This window comes from Notechis scutatus, chromosome 3 (assembly GCF_049901735.1).
Source record: "Notechis scutatus isolate UNSWTSFEM ecotype Mainland chromosome 3, rNotScu1.2, whole genome shotgun sequence".
Taxonomy (NCBI): domain Eukaryota; kingdom Metazoa; phylum Chordata; class Lepidosauria; order Squamata; family Elapidae; genus Notechis; species Notechis scutatus.
Genome location: NC_142011.1, coordinates 40,750,449 through 40,764,116, shown reverse-complemented (window position 1 = coordinate 40,764,116; position 13,668 = coordinate 40,750,449). Strand labels below are relative to the sequence as shown.

At 37.1% G+C, this 13,668-nt stretch overlaps 1 protein-coding gene across 5 annotated transcripts in view; it reads left to right on the top strand.

The window, feature by feature from the left end:
• The window catches only part of CTTNBP2NL (CTTNBP2 N-terminal like), a 30,514-nt gene extending 19,644 nt beyond the window's left edge, over positions 1 to 10,870 (top strand). For 3 of the 5 annotated variants that reach the window (XM_026675175.2, XM_087959584.1, XM_087959585.1), the window contains exons 3-5: positions 4,606 to 4,836; positions 6,354 to 6,461; positions 6,807 to 10,870. In XM_026675175.2, the coding sequence (XP_026530960.2) occupies positions 4,606 to 4,836; positions 6,354 to 6,461; positions 6,807 to 8,264 (1,797 nt within the window). In that variant the 3' untranslated portion in view covers positions 8,265 to 10,870. Of the gene's footprint in view, positions 1 to 2,528; positions 3,153 to 4,605; positions 4,837 to 6,353; positions 6,462 to 6,806 lie in introns of those variants that run through there. The other 2 variants (XM_026675176.2, XM_087959586.1) reach the window with 2 other exon arrangements.
• The last annotated feature ends 2,798 nt before the right edge of the window (positions 10,871 to 13,668 follow it).

Sequence of the window (13,668 nt, the reverse complement as noted above, 5' to 3'; positions counted from 1 at the left end):
CCCAAGGCAAAGGTTGAGCGGGCGCCATGCATTGCTTCCCTTTGATGAGCTGAGCTGACCGGACATTGGCAAGGCAATTGGTGAGACAATTAGCTGGGCCATGTGGCGAAGGCAACATATATAGGGCAGGGGTGGGGGGAGGAACATCGAGCAGCCGGAAAAGGGGAGCGAGCATCGAACAGCCAGAAGGGGCAACCAGAAATTGCTACCGGTTTGGCAACCCAGGCCAAATTGTTGCTATAGGTTCTCCCGAGCCGGTGTGAACTGGCTGAATACCACCACTGTGTATACATCAAAATTATAAATTGCAGTTGTTGTTGTTTTAATATCTTCTTTGTGACTAGAACTGTGAATTTTTTTAGTTAGCAGTTTCATAAATTCACCATGAGTGTACTTACATGGCTGTTCTTTATGAATTTCTTTATGAATTTGTAGCTTTTACTTTATGTCATTTAGAATAAAGAACATCTCAAATCAAGCTTCATTCCTGATGAGAAAATGGACATGCCTATGTTTTCTTGAAACAACTTGATAGCAGTACCCAAGTGGTACTATTCTTTCTAACTGGGTTTTTTTTCAAACTTTCAGTCTAGCTTTCAGCCCTGAAATTTGCCAGTGATCTCCCAGCCAAGTCCTAATCTGCTTTGATTTAATAAAACTTTTGGGATGCTGCCAGATATTGTAATAAAATAATGTAAGTAAGCCTGATCAAATCAGGTGTATTGAAACATTATAACCTCAACTGAGTGGAAACTACTACTATTGGATCAACATTGTTCTTCAGCTACTAAGGAACAGGTTTTGACAAAATAAACATTAACATTATTCTGCTTTTATGAAAATAATCAGAGAAATTCTTTGTAGGATTAATATTCCTGCAAGATTCACAAAAATGAAGACATAGTACATCAAGAATATCAGTATCCAGATTGGGATTAAATTACTGAAGTATAATTCATATCTGCTTTTTCATTTTAATATTTGTGTGGATTGAAATTGAACAAGCACATTTCACTTTTTCAATTTCCTGGGGTATTTTTCCTCTACAAATACAGAGAGGTTTTTTTCCAGTAGCCATTCATAAATTGGCTTATTCAGTACTGAGTAATTCTGAATGAGAATCAGTGTTCTCATCCTAGAATGGGAAAGTTGTCTGTAATTCAAAACATGTGATTCCACTGATAAATTGACTCTTGTTTAGCTTATATGTAGAGCCTTTGTAGGACTATGGTGAAAATTTCCAAAATAGATTCACAAAGCAAAAAATGTCTAGGCGCTTGCAGTTTCAGTAGCACTTCACAGTTACTGCTCAGCAAAAACACTGTAGAGTGAATATCACTCTAATGCCAAAGGGAAAACTATTTGAAATGTACTATGTTCAATATACAGTACAATTTTTGAAGAATGCCTGATCTTAGACAATGTCAGTGGCTTAGACAAAAGAAATAAATTATTAATATCATCTGATACCTATGTTGAATTTGGAATGAAGGGGAAGGAGGGGGATTTTAAGCTGTCAGATATGTCTTGATGTCCAGACAATTTTGTTTTAAAGGTAATTTCTGTAATTTCACTGAGCTGTTAATGGATATTACTAGCCAGATTGAGTTTATCATACTTTCATATTATTATGTTCTCACCACCATTTAAGGTAGTGTTATTGCATTGTATTAATATGTTACAGTCAGGGACAAAGAGGTGTCAGAGCAATCTTCTCAGCAGTATGGATAACAAATACTCAAGGTACCAAAATCATCACCAATGTTGTAGCATTTCCTGGGCTGGGGTATATTATTTAGTAGTTTTCTAACCAAATAACCAGAGGGTTTTTTAGTTTTTTTGATACCAATTCTTTGTGGGTTAACACATACATATACATGCACACTTTAAATATCCGAAAGTATTTGATAACTTATGGGAAGGAATTTAATTCACAGTGGTAAATTTTGTAACCGCAGGGTTATCTTCTCTAGCAGTCCCTGTATTTCTTTAAAATTTGTTCCAGTTTAGGGAACTGAAAGGATATTACTAAGCTATTGCTATCCTTTTTTTTTAAAGAAAAAACAAGGGTTTTAAAAAAGGTAAAATCCTTTATCTCATTCTTCCAAAGCTCATTCATTTTCATCCTCATATATTGTTCAAGATTTAGCTAGTTCTGTTGTTCATATACTATTTCAGTCAACTAGAAATTTATGTCCATTCCTGTACAAAAGTTCTCCCTTCTTCCTGTTTTTCCTTACTTACATTATATCACCCATCCAGGTAACTGCTTCCTGACATTCCTAAGAATGAATAAGCCCCAAGTAATAAGCCATGAATTATTCATGAGTATTTGTAAATAACAGGGTGCAGAAGAGACCCTGCAGAGAAAATTTCTGTGACTATTCATCAAATTGTCAGATGCTTTGCTTATCAGATACATGCAGTTTTTTCCTCTTAAAATTACCATAGAATAGAAGTAACAAACTTAACCCTGTACTTTCAGGTTCAAAAAGCTAGTAAATTACTGTGTTAAAAATGATTTACTTTAATTTTATATTCAGAATAACTGATCCATTTCCTGAGTGAACTGATTCACTTCCTAGAAGTGTTCTTCAGTATTACAGTCAAGAAAATACTTGTCTAATTTGTATAATCTGTAAGCCGCCTTGAGTTGCCATGGGTGAATAGGCAGCAATGTAAATTCAATAAATAAATATTAGATTAAAGCAAATTCTAGGGTTATCTTATGTAATCCATCTGTTTTATTATATTGTATTTTTATTTGGACATGTATGTGTGTGTATATGTTCTCATGATGCACAGATATGTACCCTTGTATTTGTGTATTAAGTATCTGTAAACCAATCTGGGGGACAATGGAAAATGGAAGCAGATTGAAAGATATATTTTCTAATGATGTATTCCTCAATCCACATAAATAGGCCTCTGGATTAGGAAGGCTCCATGAGTTTTTCTGTGGAGTTTCTTCTATGTTGATCTTGGAATTGCTTGTTTAATGGCCCTTAAAATATCTCAGAGCTGTGCATTTTGAACCTGAACTTTCCTTTCCTGAATATGGTTTCCCGTTGGGAAAAGTGAGGACACAAAGTGAAAGCTGCAGTGAAGATTCTGGAGATCATAGTGAAAGAAAAATACTTTTCAGACTATGGGTATGCTTTGCAATTGGAAGCAAGATATTAATTCTACCATATACTATTTGTTCAATTGCGATATGTCCCTAAATGTATCATAATCTACTGGAAATATACCACCAGTCCCAGGAATTTCACTGCAGATGAAATATATTCTGGCTTCAGATCCCTTTCCCTATCTGGTTATATCTGATCGTTCCATTCAGAAAAGTAGAAAAGCATGCTTTATTTTGTATAATTGACAAGAAGTGGAAATGCATACAAGATCATGGTTATATATCTCAGTCAGTGTTGATTGGCGGGGAGAGATGCAGCCTTTGCCCACTGCTTTGTGGGATTCTGCAGAGCTTGGTCACTTCCCATCTTGACTATTGCAACACGCTGTACATGAGGCTGCCCTTGAAGAGCATCTGGAAGCTCCCGTTGATGCAAAATGTAGCAGCCCGCAGGATTTTGTGCAGACCCCGGTGAGCATATGTATCACCTCTCCTGCAGGAGCTGCATTGGCTGCCGATTTGCTTCCAGGTGCAATTCAAGGTGCTGGTTGTCCTCTTTAAAACCCTTCATGGCTTGGGACCAGATTATCTGGGACCATCTCTTGCCCAGCCCATCAGAGTGGGGAGGCAGGGAATGCTGCATGTCCCATCCCCAAGGGAGATAGATACACCTGGTGGGACCCAGAAGAAGGGCCTTTTCCTTGGTGGCTCTGTCTCTCTGGAACATCATTCCCCCAGAGATTAGAATGTCCCCCACTCTATTACTGTTCCAGAAGGTGCTGAAGACCTGGTTCTGCCAGCAGGCCTGGGGAACCCAGAGCATGATGGTGCCTATTAAATGGCTCGTGTGATCTGCTGTTGCCAGGGCAGGGGGTGGGAGGTGAGGGAGTGATTTTGTTATATTGTACTATATTAATTTATTTCATTCTTTTTGTTAGTTTTTATTGTTTTAAATGTGGTTTTATATTCTGTAAGCCCCCTTGAGTCGCCATGGGTGAATAGGTGACAATATGAATTCAAGAGAGAGAGAGAGAGAGAGAGACTGACTGACTGACTGACTGACTGACTAGATTTTGCTTCCTTTCCTATGCCTGCCCATATTTCTATTCTTTCCTTTCTTACTGCACCTTTCCAGTGCCTTCCATTACCATTACATGTTTAGGTTCTGCTTTTTCTTAATGTTTCTCTGTTTAGTATTTTTTTTTATCTTGACTTTTTCCTCCCTTTTGCACCATTTAATCCCCGTCTACACATACTTTAATGTTTTTAAAGCATTTGTTAAGTTGAGGCTCTTCCCAATTTCTCAAATAAAAAATTAAAAGAATTAACTTTTCTGATACTCGCGGCAGAAGCTGCATTAGTATTTGCTTATCTGTTTAGTCTTTCATATGTTCTATTTCAGTGAAGTGACAAGATTTTAACTTGTCACTTAACTTTTTCTTAATTAATTGCTAATAAATACTTCATAATTTCAGGCCCAACATAGAGATGCTTTTATTGAAGAACGTTATGGAAAATACAACATCAGTGATCCATTGATGGCTCTTCAGAGAGATTTTGAAGCACTGAAGGAAGAAAATTATGGTGAAAAGCAACCTGTTTGTGCCAATCCTTTATCCATCTTGAAGGTAGTAATGAAACATTGCAAGAATATGCAGGAAAAAATGTTGTCTCAACTGGCTGCTGCAGAGAGTAGACACAGAAAGGTGGGTTTCCATCTCCTTGGAAGCTTGATGAAAAGTAATAACTATTCTTATTTAGGAATTCATAGAACACAGAACACTACAGTATTATATAGTTACCTACTTTTAATTATTAAATATGCACTATTATATAATGTTATATAAGAATTGCTTTGACTAATTGAGTTAGATGGTTAAAAAATTAAATACATACATACATACATACATACATACATACATACATACATACATACATACATACTCTGATCATTTTTGTAAATAACTGCATTTTTTAAAACAAAACAAAAATATTAAAATTGAAATGTATCAAACAGTAAATTAAAAATACTGTGATTTTAAATTTGTATAATTACAACCAGCTGTATATTTTGCATCTATTCAGTTGCCTGGTATTTATATTTATGAATCTTTGGTATATATTGTTCATAAGTTCATAGTTACTTATAGGTCATAGTGATACCTTTGTTTTACCATTGTTGAAACTTTGTTGTAGAAAATTTACTTTGGTACAATTTATTGCATTGTATTTATATTTTTATTTTTCTAAAAGTGGTATTTCAATTTCAATTTTGTTACCCTGTTATGTAAGTTTGAATGTAAGTGTAAAGCTACAAACAGTCCTCTTTATTATAGTCTAATTAAAAGAAATTAAAACTTCAAGAAATAGAATTTTATTTTTCTTTAATATACTATAGAATGTAAAAGCTGTTTAGATGGGTCATCATGCAAATAGCTGTTTAATTGTTCCTTTGCTTTCAAATTACATCCCAGGGCCAGTTTAATGTAGTGGCTAAAGGCATCAGGCTAGAAACTAGGAGACCTGTGAGTTCTATTCTCCCCTTGAGTACAAAGCCAGTTGGGTGACCTTGGAGCAGTCATTTTCTTTCAGCCCTAAGAAGGTGGCAATGACCATTTTGGGGGGGGAGGGGCTTTTCAGGGAAACTGCGGGATTTGAAGTTACGACAGCCACATACACCTATACAAACACCACATGGTCACATTATGACTGTTTGATAACCAACCCTTACAGCCATTTGCAGCATTCTCCAATATTGCATGATTTTCAGTGTTGGGTTTTTTTTTTGCCAGTTTCCAGCATTTACTTCTAATTTCCAGCAAAGAATGTCCATTGAGTGAAATGTATTCATTTAATGACTGTGGGGTTGACTAATGCAAATATGTCATAAAAATGAATCTACTCATAATGACCAGAATAGTTTACAAATATAGTTCTGGGTTCAATTACGGTTGCAAGTCAAAGATTACCAGTATAATTAAATAATAAGGATAAGTTTGAAGAATATTAAAAGGTATGCTGGTGGTGGTAGATGTCTGTTTTACCATTGCCCTGGATTCTTTCAAAAAGATCTATTCATCAGCAAAAGCTAAGGAGTATCTGTATCTGATGAGTTTGCTTTAAATTTTGCTTTGGACGGATAGAAATCTTCTTTCTTTACACTTGGATGCAGTAGTAATTACTTTTCTAAATGGGATTGATAATGTTCATTTTGGTTTGAAAGGTAATTCTGGATCTTGAAGAAGAAAGGCAACGACACGCCCAAGATACTGCTGAAGGCGATGATGTCACTTATATGCTGGAAAAAGAACGAGAACGGCTCACACAACAGGTATGTCTTCTTCCCAAGTAGCAGTCAGAGGGAAATGATTAATTAATGTTTAACACAAGAGAACATGCCTTCTATGGGTGGGGGAACTTATGTTGGTCTCTATAGTCTTGGGTTTTTCCTTTCTCCCTCAAGCAGAAAATTAGATACTCCATGTTGTATTTACTTCATAATTTATTATTGTTCTGTTTACTCTATAACTTTTTACTTATTTGAATTCAAATACAAATATTAAAAACTCCAATTTTTTCCTCTGAAAATTGTTTATATCCATTATTTACTCTTATTTATTTTTCTTAGTTTGGATGTTAAGCTTTTAACATTTTTAAAAATATACTTTTGTTTTAGTTGGAATTTGAAAAATCTCAGGTGAAGAAGTTCGAGAGGGAACAAAAAAAGTTGGCTAGCCAACTGGAGGAGGAGCGTGCACACCACAAGCAACTTTCTTCTATGCTTGTGTTGGAATGTAAGAAGGCCACAACTAAAGCTACAGAGGAAGGGCAAAAGCTTGGAGAGTTAAATATGAAGTTGGAAAAGGAAAGAAGCAAAGTAAACCAGTTAGAGGAGGAGCTAGCAGCCAAGAAGAAAAGAGGCTTGCAAATGGAAGCACAAGTTGAAAAACAGTTATCTGAGTTTGACATTGAACGAGAGCAGTTGAAAGCCAAACTTAACCGGGAAGAAAACCGCACTAAAGTCCTAAAAGAAGAAATAGAGGATCTGAGAAAAACATTACAACAAGTAGAAACTTCTTTGAAAACTGCCAGCAACAAAGTTGAGAGCACTTCCCCATATGTCTCAATGGTGTCCACAGCAACTGTTACAGAAACCTCCTTAGGTAGGTCAGTGGCTTCTCAGACTAGTAATCACTTGACAGAAAACATGAACCAAGAGTCTTCAGTCAAATTGGCACACACGTTACCACTGGCCGCAGCTCTCCATCCCTATGCCAAGGCAAACGGACATTGTGACGCTGATACACTAGCAGATATTGAGGCTTCTCAACCTGCAGTAGAGAATCTACACAAGGGCAAGTCTGTTGGGCCAGCTGCTGAGAATACTGCAGAAAGTAGCATCTCCCCAGTAAGAACAGAGTCTCTTTCTACTTCAGTGCCACCACTCCCTTCCAATGGAATTTCCTTGTCTCCCAGCAATACTGCTGCTTCTTCTCTGACATCTTCGCCATGCTCCTCCCCAGTCATGACTAAGCGTCTACTGGGAACATCAACCAGCAACCCAAGCTACCAATCTTCCTACCAAGTGGGAATCAATCAGCGCTTCCATGCTGCTCGTCACAAATTCCAGTCTCAGGCAGATCAAGATCATCAATCAAGTGGTCTCCAAAGTCCACCATCCAGAGATTTGTCACCTACTTTTGCTGATAATTCTGCAGCAAAACAGCTTGCCCGCAATACAGTCACTCAGGTTCTCTCCAGATTCACCAATCAACAGGGGCCTATCAAACCAGTCTCCCCTAACAGTTCACCTTTTGGCACAGACTACCGAAATCTCGCCAATGCTATGAGCCTCAAAAGTGAAACTAGCCCAGGTAAGGTCTCTGGTCCTTTAAGTCCCCTTTCACCTGGAATTAAATCACCCACTATACCCAGAGCAGAAAGAGGAAATCCTCCACCAATTCCTCCAAAGAAACCTGGTCTGGCTCCTTCTCCAGTAACTGCCACGCCACCAGTGAAAACTTCAAATCAGGCATCTCTAGGTTCTCCTATGGACATGGCAACTAGTTGTTCAAGCAACGCTGTTGTAGCCAATGGGAAAGATATTGAGATTTTACTGCCAACCAATAGCTAGTCTTAAAAAGAGTAACATTCCAGGTGTTTGCAATTCCTAGAGCTGAAACTCAGTCTTATTCACTCCATGTTATTTATTTATGTACTAACAGAATCTTCTTGTATTACACATTTGTTTCTTTGTTTTATACAGTGTAGAAAATAATACAACTTGTACAATTTTTTGAACGCTCAGAGCCTCAAGGCATCTCATGGCAGCAGGGAAATCAAACAAAAAGAGAAGCAGTTGTTCTGTTCCGGGAGCTGACCTATGGACTATGACAACAGAATACTCATTTTTAAATTATGCAGAAAAACACTCCATGCAAACTTCTATTCCTTTTCTAAGAAGTGCCTGAGCTAAAGCCTGCAGATATGAATGTGATTCTCTGTGATACCAGTAGGCATTATCCAACTGTGGAAAATAACAATTTCTGAATCATGAATGTTTGAAATCAATATGGTTCTTAACCCTTTCCAATATATTTATTGGTAATGTGTTATGAAATGTCCCAAAGGTGAACATTAAACTGGTTTTCTCTGTTATGAACAAAATAATAATAATGTAGCTGTTGTCAGATGCACTTTGGCCTTGTTGCTAAATTGTATGCAACCCGTGTTTTTCCTATGATACAAACTTTGAAAAGAGTTGTTGGCTTTAAGCAACCAAGTTACCAGTCTTTACAAAATATTGTCCACTCCTTACAAGTTTCTCTCCATAGAGCAAAATAAGTAAAACTTTAATAAGCATTCTACTGTTGTGTGTAGAACTTCTGAGAGTAGGGCCTTTGCTGTTCCTTGAGAAAAAAAATTAAATACTACTTGAAATCAGAAAAGACTAATCAGGATTTTCAGATGTTTATATATAAAAAAGGTGGGATCAGTACTAAAAGATCCAAAGCAATAAGTAAAGAATTGCTTAATATCATTGTAATTCAGGCAGGCATAGGTCTCGCTAGATAAGTTTTATTGTCTTAGAGAATTGCTCATTTGGCAGCAATATGAAAACCAAATTCTTAAGCTTTCAAAGATGCAGTTTGTATAGAGAGCTGTATACATAACTAGACACAACATTTTTAATCTTAATAGTGATCACATTGACATTATTTATACCTCAGATCACTTGTACAATTACTTTTAAGGCTTTATGTATTTGAGAAAGTCCATTTTCCTAAGAAAAATAATAAACTGGGACCAATATAAGACTCAACAAGCAGTTTTCTTTGTAATAAATCTTCAGTAATGCAAACTTTAGGGCAAACGTTTATGCCTTGATCATGTCAGTGGGGCCAATATACTTATATAGCTGTTCATGTTTGAAATTGTTTCAGGAGTATTTCATTACTGGGATAATTCAGATCAAGGTTAATGATAAACTAGGTGTCTTTAATTTGACCTTAGGAAAAATATGTGAATGCCTCAACAAACTCAGTGTGCACTAATAATAAGAATCACAACATAATCTTTTGAAACTATTGCAACTTGCTGCTTTGACATTCAGTGATCTGGTTTGGGAAACTCTTGAGTTGTGGGTGGTATTGTGAAATTTAGGAGCAAATATCTGGGTTTAGATGGTGCTGGTTTTTTCAGTGCTTTTAAAACAAATAAGGGCTGAAATTGGTGCATACTTCTTTTCCGGTCATTGTCTCATATATTTTGCCTTTTAAAAACAAAAATAAGCCAAAAAAATCTAGCCTCCATCAATTATAAGTGCCACACATCCATTTGCCACCACAAAATTGCCCATTCCTGCATCAGACCAAAGTTCTTCATTACAATTTTTTTTAAAAGCATTACTTCAGGATGCCGCTATATAGGATATATACATTGTTCTCCCTCCCCCCTTTTTTTTTAAAAAAAAAATGGGATTTCTAGATTATTGTATTTTAACAGTGTCAAATATTTCTGAGGTTGCATTATATTCCACAATATATTGATACAGGAAATCATACAAACCTAATGCTATCCTTCATATATTATGGTCTATATAATTTTTTCTCTAGGTGTTTGGATATCGATGCATAGGAAACAACCCTGATAAGCACATAAACAATTCAGTTTTATAATGCAACCATTATGGGGAAGGCTATAAAACTGAACTCAAGTGTTTTGATGGAATTGTGTCTTACCTTAAAAGAGGTTATTGTAGCAGCTCTTAAAATATTTCTATATGTTTACTAACTTGTATCCTTTCTTTATAACATGACACTATAGAGATTTATACACAGCAATGAATTTCATTAGGAAATGCACTGAGTACTATAGTCCACAGAAATATTGGGGACAGTGTAGAAGGAAATGTATTTTGTTGCTAATAGCCAATATCCTGAGATTAAGCACAACTTAATCCTCTAAGATTTTGAGGGTTAATATTTCAGTTTTCTGTATAGTTAAAATATGGAATTGAAATGTTTAATATTCTATTGATTGTGTATTGAGAAGTGTCATGGACTAATTAGATTTTAATGAAGTTAAAACTGTATAACCTAGTATTAATTGTTCATTAACATCTGTATATTTGTAAAGTCAAATGTATGAAACAGAAGTCTTTTTATCATTTTTATAGATGGCAGCATTAAACATGTTAAATGTTCGTACTATCAATAAAGGGTTTTATTTTTCTGCGGAGTGTTATATGCTATAGTATAGTTTAAAAGTCAAGTGGTTTGTGTTAACTAATAGTATGTAAACATTTCACTGACAGCTGTGCCTAAAATCAATAATTCAGGAAAATACATAAATACATCCATTAATTGGCATTATAAAGACAATGGTTTTTAAAAGAAATTAGGACTACAGATTTAGTGCTGATGATGATATTTAATGATACTGAGAAAGGTCACCATTTAAAACATTGTTTTTAAGGGCTTTATCAATGGTCAGCTATTCTAGGGCTTATCAGTCTTTATTACAGAACAATATTTTAACTGTTAATATGATACCTATCTTAACACTATTGGGTTAAGATCACAACCATTCATTTTTGCTCCATTTTGTGATTAATATAAGCTTTTCCCCTACAATATAAATACACTGCTCAAAAAAATAAAGGGAACACTTAAACAACACAATGTAACTCCAAGTCAGTCACACTTCTGTGAAATCAAACTGTCCACTTAGGTAGAAACACTGATTGGTAATCAATTTCACATGCTGTTGTGCAAATGGAATAGACAACAGATGGAAAGCATAGGCAGTTAGCAAGACATCTCCAATAAAGGAGTGGTTCTGCAGGTGGTGACTACAGACCACTTCTCAGTTCCTATGCTTTCTGGCTGATGGTTTGGTCACTTGAATGCTGGCGGTGCTTTCACTCTAGTGGTAGCATGAGATGGAGTCTACAACCCACACAAGTGGCTCAGGTAGTGCAGCTCATCCAGGATGGCACATCAATGCGAGCTGTGGCAAGAAGGTTTGCTGTGTCTGTCAGCGTAGTGTCCAGAGCATAGAGGCACTACCAGGAGACAGGCCAGTACATCAGGAGACATGGAGGAGACCGTAGGAGGGCAACAACCCAGCATCAGTACCACTACCTCCACCTTTGTGCAAGGAGGGACAGGAGGAGCACTGCCAGAGCCCTGCAAAATGACCTCCAGCGGGCCACAAAAGTGCATGTGGCTGCTCAAACGGTCAGAAACAGATTCCATGAGGGTGGTATGAGGGCCCGACATCCACAGGTGGGGGTTGTGCTTACAGCCCAACACTGTACAGGACGTTTGGCATTTGCCAGAGAACACCAAGATTGGCAAATTCGCCACTGGCGCTCTGTACTCTTCACAGATGAAAGGTTCACACTGAGCACATGTGGCAGACATGACAGGGTCTGTAGACGCCGTGGAGAACATTCTGCTGCCTGCAACATCCTCCAGCATGACCGGTTTTGCAGTGGGTCAGTAATGGTGTGGGGTGGCATTTCTTTAGGGGGCCTCACAGCCCTCCATGTGCTCGCCAGAGGTAGCCTGACTGCCAATAGGTACTGAGATGAGATCCTCAGACCCCTTGTGAGACCATATGCTGGTGCAGTTGGCCCTGGGTTTCTCCTAATGCAAGACAATGCTAGACCTCATGTGGCTGGAGTGTGTCAGCAGTTCCTGCAAGACGAAGGCATTGATGCTATGGACTGGCCTGCCCGTTCCCCAGACCTGAATCCAATTGAGCACATCTGGGACATCATGTCTCGCTCCATCCACTAACGCCACATTACACCACAGACTGTCCAGGAGTTGGGGGATGCTTTAGTCCAGGTGTGGGAGGAGATCCCTCAGGAGACCATCTGCCACCTCATCAGGAGCATGCCCAGGCGTTGTAGGGAGGTCATACAGGCACATGGAGGCCACACACTATTGAGCCTCATTTTGACTTGTTTTAAGGACATTACATCAAAGTTGGATCAGCCTGTAGTGTTGTTTTCCACTTTAATTTTGAGTATAACTCCAAATCCAGACCTCCATGGGTTGCTAAATTTGATTTCCACTGATAATTTTTGTGTGAGTTTGTTGTCAGCACATTCAACTATGTAATGAACAAAGTATTTAATAAGAATATTTCATTCATTCAGATCTAGGATGCCTTATTTTTGTGTTCACTTTATTTTTTTGAGCAGTGTAGTTTCCTTCTATGCTCGTTATTTTTCTTGGATAGGAAATACATATTCATTAGTAGGGATGTGTTTCTTAGATATGTCTTTAGTCAGTAAAATTTATTTTCAACATGGATGTATCTAGGAGAGCAACAAATGAAACCAAAGGTGGCATACAATTTCTTTACATATATCAGATAATAGGTATATTAAATATAAATGAACATTTGGCCTTTTTTGTTGCATCATGGTTCTGTAATTCACCTAGTTTATTTGTTTTTTCCCCTTTGTTGGCATGGCAATAGAGTTCTTTTATGCAAAGCCCTCACCCTGGTCTGGAATGCTGCAAAATGTACTTAACTTCAAAAGCCTATTAAAATTCCACCCACTACTTTCTACATCTTTTGCTCAAGTCAGAGAAGATAATCTCAATGGCGCCAATCTGCTCAGTCTTCTCCTTTTTTAGGAGTATGATTCACGATATACAATTCCTGCAGTTAATGATTTTGCTCAGCAAGACATAATCAAGGTGGAAATCAGTTGCATAGGCAATTAAGTCAATAGACATATCAAGAGTAATATGGGATTTTCAGAAACAATGTATACACACACATAGACTTCTTCAATTCTCAATAGTTGGAGGTAGGCAACAGTATATCAAACATACTTTAAAATAAAAGCTACTTGGTATTTTGAGAATAACACAGAATTTGGATTGATTTAAAAGTCTTATCATGGGGCAAGCTATAGATTTAGTTATTTAACTATAACTCCCTTTTTTTGTAGTAAGTATTTTCCCTTTCCATCCTTGACAACTATGATTATAAACCCTGCCTTTTTAAGGAAG